The sequence below is a fragment of the Ochotona curzoniae genome, unplaced genomic scaffold, assembly GCF_017591425.1.
Source record: "Ochotona curzoniae isolate NIBS_2020 unplaced genomic scaffold, NIBS_Ocur_1.0 scaffold_2587, whole genome shotgun sequence".
In the NCBI taxonomy this organism is placed as follows: Eukaryota; Metazoa; Chordata; class Mammalia; order Lagomorpha; family Ochotonidae; genus Ochotona; species Ochotona curzoniae.
The window spans coordinates 20810304-20816303 of record NW_024467096.1 but is presented as its reverse complement, the minus strand read 5'-3'; the positions used below and the strand labels follow the sequence as shown (position 1 = coordinate 20816303).

Sequence of the window (6000 nt, the reverse complement as noted above, 5' to 3'; positions counted from 1 at the left end):
TCGTTCACTGTTTGTTGGTTTCCCTAAGCAGTGATCTGTGTGTAGCCTGGGGGAGGAGTGTCTCGGGTGGCGTTAGGGAACCTTAATGGCACGGAACCCATCTTGTACATGGTTTTTGCAGAAAATGAGAGTATGCTGTGAAGCATGCCTGTTTGTAAATTAACCTCCCAAACCGACTCCACTCATTATTTATTTTGAGGAAATGGATGAGCAAGACGGGAGGAGGCATGTGTGCAAGGATGAGCCTCAATCAGGACGCTCCTGACATTGGGACCTTTAATCACATTGGAGATACTCCGAAAATAGAGACAAATAAAAGACCTCCCTTGGGCTGCCAGTAAAAGCCTCGACACTCCTGCCCCCTCACCTCAGAAAACCTTTATCCTTGTCTACCTCCTCCCAACCCTTAATTTAGTCTCTTCTCATTGGCTCTGGATGTTTCAAAAGTGGGGAACAGGGTGTAGTGAGATAACTGAGAAATGCAGGGTGCACACAGAGATCTGTACCCTGCCTTAGGTGCAGGACTTGGACATCGAGTCCCACCCCTGTCCGACGCGGGGAAGCCGCGGCTCCTGTCCACGGCTGTTTTCAGAGCAAGCGTTTATGACCACTCCCCGGGTGCTGCTCTTTGTGCTGGCATTCTCGGAGTTGTCCCCTTGGCAGGCTGGTCATTTGGGGTGGAAAACCCCGGCGGGGCCGCACGGCAGCCGCCCACCGAGCGCCAGCAGCGCCCCCTGGTCGCCTGCTCCGTGCGGGGTCCGGGTCGGCTCTGGGCTCGTGCGCCCCACGCCGCGGGGCTGCCTTCCGCCCTCACCCCGGAGCCCGGCCCAGGCGCGGGGCCCCCTCCGGCGCCCCCTCCCCGGCGCGCTGCGGCTGGCGCTCCCCGGCGCCCCGCCTGACGCTGCAGCTGGGCCGGCGACTCGCCATTGGATTAAAAATAGCAGCGTCCCCCCCTCCCCAGGCCCCGGGGGCCCGCTCCCGCCCCGCGGCCCGCTCCCGCCGCCTGCCCGCTCGCCTCGGCTCCTGTCGCCCGCGCAGCCGGCACGTCCGCTCGCCGCCCGCCTGGCCGCTCGCTCGCTGGCGCCGCCGCCGCGCTCCGGCTCCGACTCCGGCTCCGACTCCGACTCTGGGTCGGTTCGGTGCGCGCCGCGGCCATGCAGCGCCGGGGCGCCCTGTTCAGCATGCCGGGCGGTAGCGGTGGCAGGAAGATGGCTGCAGGAGACATCGGCGAGCTGCTCGTGCCGCTCATGCCCACGATTCGAGTACCCCGCTCCGGGGACCGGGTTTACAAGAACGAGTGCGCCTTCTCCTACGACTCCCCTGTAAGTGAGGCGCCTCGGGGGTGGGTCGCCGAGCGGCGGCCTGCGGCGGCCACCGACCCACTAGGCACGTGAAGCCTGGGGTGACGATGCGCAGTGGCTGTGGGGACCTCCTCCTCTTCCTCCTCCTCGGGGCGACAGAGTTGCTGAGGGGCACTGCAGTTTGGGCGCACAGTTGGTGCGCGCCCCGAGGCCGCTGCAGCTCTGCCCCGCCAGCCTCCTGGGCTGCAGGGGCTGTGTTCCCAGCAGCCTGGCCACGACCCCAAAGGTGCTGGGAGTGGAGGAGCTCTGTGGCCCCAACCGCACGGGGCGTCCTTCCCGGGCTAGGGCGGAAGGCGGGAGGGTAGATGGGATAGGTTTCCCCTTTGGGGACGCACACAGCCATTCCCTTTCTGGGACCGTTACTTTGCCCAGGAATTCCCACTCCCAGGCACTTCTGGTTTCCTCCCTGAGCTCTCCTCCGTCTGCACATCCCAATTCTTCCTATGCCCCGCTTCGCCATTAGGATGTCAGAAGAGACCTTGGGGTGCTTGCACTCGGGAGGCAGCAATAGGAGTTTCACCCCACGATGACGGCTTTCCCCAAAAGTCCCCGTCCCCCGTTCCCCTCCTAAGTGAGTCACTGGGTCTGACGTGCACGGGCATAAATTATTAAAAGTTCATTCCCGAGTCGTGACCTCAGGGACTGCAGGGGGAAGTGAGGACGCATCCCCGCCCTGCTCCCGCAGAGGATGGCGGCTGCCTTCACCTGGTTGTTCGTGGAAGTGGGAGAGGTCGGAGGAGAGTGTGTGTCCCCTTCAGGAGCCCACATGGGCTTCAAAGTGACTCAGCTGCCTGGCGTTTATCATGTCTTTTTGAGGACCAGGTTATTTTTATCCACCCACTTTAGAGCTCATGTGTCACCGGGCGGATCTGGCTGCATGGCGAGGTGCACGGTGTGGAAGGGCCCAGCAAGAGCAAGTCGCAGAACAATGGTCTAATGAGGGTTATTCACGGTGTGAAGATTGGTTGGAGGAGGAAAACAAAAACAAACAAACAAAAAAACACAGCCAGATGAGTGATAAATTTGCCGAGCTTTCCTTGATTGTCTCACTGGTTGATGTTGGCGTGTTTCAAAGTGGTCTTGTGTGGTATAGATTAGAGTTTTAGAAATGTCTCCTCCTTACCATTTATTACTATCTTTTTAGTGTTAGTTCCAGATCACATAGGGGAATAAGACATCTAACTTAATGCTCATTTGTCCACTGGACTGAAATGGTGTCCTTATGGCTCAGTCTATTGTGAGTACACCACTGAACGTTCAGCAGCACCTATATACCCAACCTGTTAGCCACAACTAGAAAAGTCCACGTTGAGACTCTGTGGCCAGGGTTAGGCAGATTCTCACTGTTAGCTCTTAATGGTGGAGGTGGATGGTAGCCCTAAAGTAAGCCGTTGACAGATGGGGGATTCCTGGGGAAAACAAAAAAAGTAACTCAAGCCTGTTAGGGATAACACAGTGTGTAAGATGGGCAACCTGGCTTTCTGCATGTTTGGTTTGGATTGTACTTCCAGTGCTGCTTACAAACTTCATAATTTGCAATCATCACCACACCGTTTACTATATGACAGGTGTGAAAGGAAGCTGCTTATTTTAATTCAGTGCCACACGTAATTAATAGGGGCTTACTGTGTGCCACCTGCTATTCTGGTAACATCTTGTCCAGTGTAAAGTTGTGAGTTCCTTTGTAGTGTAGTAGTTCCTTTGAGAAAATTCTGATTGTTTACAAGGCTGATGAATCAGTGTTTTTCACTATCTAGGTTTCAGGGAGGAAGGCTTTGTAACAGGTTATCTTAAAATGTAGTGCCTAGTAATGTGGAGTCTTCCCTTTGGTACTTACCTAGTATTTCATGGTGCCAACTCTGTCCCAACTCAAACCTGGTTGCAAGAACCACATGAGTAAAATTCATTGGTGTAAACGTGCCAGAAACTTTACTTCACAGTGTGTTGGGGATGTGACTGAGAAAAGGTAAACCACAGATTAAAAAAAAAAAAAAAAGTAAAATCATCCTTGCATTGGATACTTGGAAAGAGTACATAAAGATAGAGAGAAAATAAAGGAAACATTTCAGAGAAGTTACTTGAACAAACCCATAAAATGTGACTTATTTAGAAGTTCATTTATTTGATTCAAAGAATTACAGAGAGAGAACGAAAAAGAGAGCGTGCCAGAGAGATCAATCTTCCATTTGCTGGTCTACTCCCCCAATGGCTGCAAACAGAAACCCAGAGCTGCTTCTGGCTCTTCCATGTGGGTGCAGGGGCTCAAGCACATGGACCATCTGCTGCCGCTTTCCCAGGGTATTTGCAGGGAGCTGGATCAAAAGTGGAGTAGCTGGAATTCAAACCGGCAACCACACGAGAGAGAGGCTAGCACTTCAAGAGGTGGCTTGACTAACTATAGCACAATGCCAAGACCATGAACATTATTTTTCTTACCTGCTCAATGTATTTGGAAGGAAAACAATCATGTGGCAAGTGGAAGGTAGTGAGGTCAGAACTGAGCAGATGGTGATGGCCTCGAAGGCTGGAAACACATTTGATCTTGATGTTTTGAAGTAAATTAATTAGAGAATCAAAGAGAGATTGAGAGAGAGAGAGAAGAGGTGGACTAAGTGTTCTGACTCACTGTTTACTCCCCAGGAGTAAGCTGGGCTGGAGCCTGGAGCTATGAAATCAATGTGACTATCCTTGTGGGAAACCCAGCTCCTTGAGCAGTCATCACCTGCAAGGGTCTGTACTGGCAGAAAGCTGGAGTCAGGAATCAGAGTTGGGAATTGACCATTGGAACTACATGTTAGGTGTGGGAATCTTAACTATTTGGCCAAATGCATGATCAGTTGTGGAGAGCTACTTAAATCATGTGATTTAAATGATGTGTGGGGGGGAAGTCTGGGAATCAACAAATGTTTATTGTGTTCCTCCATTGTCCTAGGCAGGGTGTGAAGACCTTTGCTATTCCTCACTTTCATGGGATGTGAATACTGAGTGGGACAGCACAGGACTCATTTCTTATATTCTTTCTTAAACTCACTTTCTGGGGCTTAGCACATTACAGGTGCTTAGTAACAGCTCTCTAAGGATGAGTGAGAATTTGTGTTTTTCATCTTTCTCCATGGTTTCATCCAAGGCCTACCCTCCCACCTCAATATGTAGATTCACCTCTCTGTGACTTGGTCCATGTTACAATGTCTGTTATATATCTTCCTAATGGAGCTTTGTTTCAAGACTCCATTCAGTTGTACTTTGTCCTACAACCTCCAGCTTCTACATTGTCATTTCTGGTGAGGCCAGGCTATGACTCTTTCATTTGTAAGACTTTCTTCTCTCTCTCTGTCCCCCCTCCCTCCCCCCCACACACACTCTCACTCACAGTGAGAGAGAGAGTGAGAAAGAGAATACTTTCTTCCATTGGTTCAGTCCTTAAATGGTCACAGCAGCCATGTATAGATGAGGTAAAAGTCTGTAGCCAGGAACTTCATCTTTGTCTTCCACACAGGTGGCAGGAGCCCAAGCACTTGGTCCATCATCTGCTGCCTTTTCCGTGAGTGGGAAGCTGGATCAGAAGTGGTGCAGCTGGAATTTGAACCGGCACTCTGCTCTGTGATGTGAATGTTGCAATTGGCAGCTTAACCCATTGCACTGCAGGCGGTGTCAGTGCATCTATTTTTATTTGAGAGGCATAGAGGGAGAGTGAGCGAGTGAGTGAACCACAAGGGAACAGAACTACTGTCGCTCTGGTGGCCTGTATCTCTAGGCGTCTGTGTTACACAACACAGTAATCAGCTAGTATACTACAGCCAGTCTTCTGGAGTTTGTTACCATTGCATTTTCTTGTATGCAGGCAGTCCTTATTGTGAAACCATTTGCTAAATGTGAAGCCTTGTGCCAAGCACTTGGGACCAGGAATGAGTGTGCAAATTATTTCCTCTTCTTCACCTGTACTGTGAGTGGAGCGCTTGTTTATGTCTTGTCATAGCTTGTGGTCAACAAATATGTGGAGGCTGAGATAAGGATTTGCAACAGGCAGTTTATTTTAGAAAGATATCCCAGGAAACAGAAGTGGAATAGTGACCTAAAGAATGGGAACAGAGGGAAGAAGGAAAGCCGATCCAAGGGTAAATTAGGAGCTGGTTTTAACAGTGGGCAGCTGGTGCTAGACCCTATGGGGACTACGTGGGGAACTGTGAAATGTGTTGCAACCCTCTGCACTCATGGCAGAGGGGACTATTTCTCACTGGTTCCTGTCCCCCACTGGCCAAGTGAGGCTTCATTAGAGAAAACACCCACACTCCTGCAGGCTTATATTTGTGCCTAAAAGGCTCAGTGGGCTTGCTTTGACCAGCAGCGGAGAGAAGCAGGGGATCTTCGGGCAGTGGGAACTAGGACTCTCAGGCTCCCCAGCTGTGGCCGTCAGCCACTCCCTGCAGCTAAACCAAGGCAGTGGCCAGTGAGGAGGTGAGATTCAGCATACACAGTGCACGCTGCACCTCTTCTGCCATCCCAGCAGCAGAACCATCTTTCCCCTATTCTCTGAAGATCTGAGATGAGTTAGCAATGTCAAGGTGTCTTGGTCAGTCCTCCCCCCATCTTCCCGCAAGCCTGCACAAGTTCTGGTAGACATGTGGCTTTCCTGGTGGTC

At 51.6% G+C, this 6000-nt stretch overlaps 1 protein-coding gene across 3 annotated transcripts in view; it reads left to right on the top strand.

Moving 5' to 3' along the window:
- The first annotated feature begins 1079 nt into the window (after positions 1-1079).
- The window catches only part of USP13 (ubiquitin specific peptidase 13), a 107489-nt gene continuing 102568 nt past the window's right edge, over positions 1080-6000 (top strand). For 2 of the 3 annotated variants that reach the window (XM_041002900.1, XM_041002899.1), the window contains exon 1: positions 1138-1322. In XM_041002900.1, coding sequence (XP_040858834.1) covers positions 1155-1322 — 168 coding nt within the window. In that variant the 5' untranslated portion in view covers positions 1138-1154. Of the gene's footprint in view, positions 1323-6000 lie in introns of all 3 variants that reach the window. The other variant, XM_041002898.1, reaches the window with a different exon arrangement.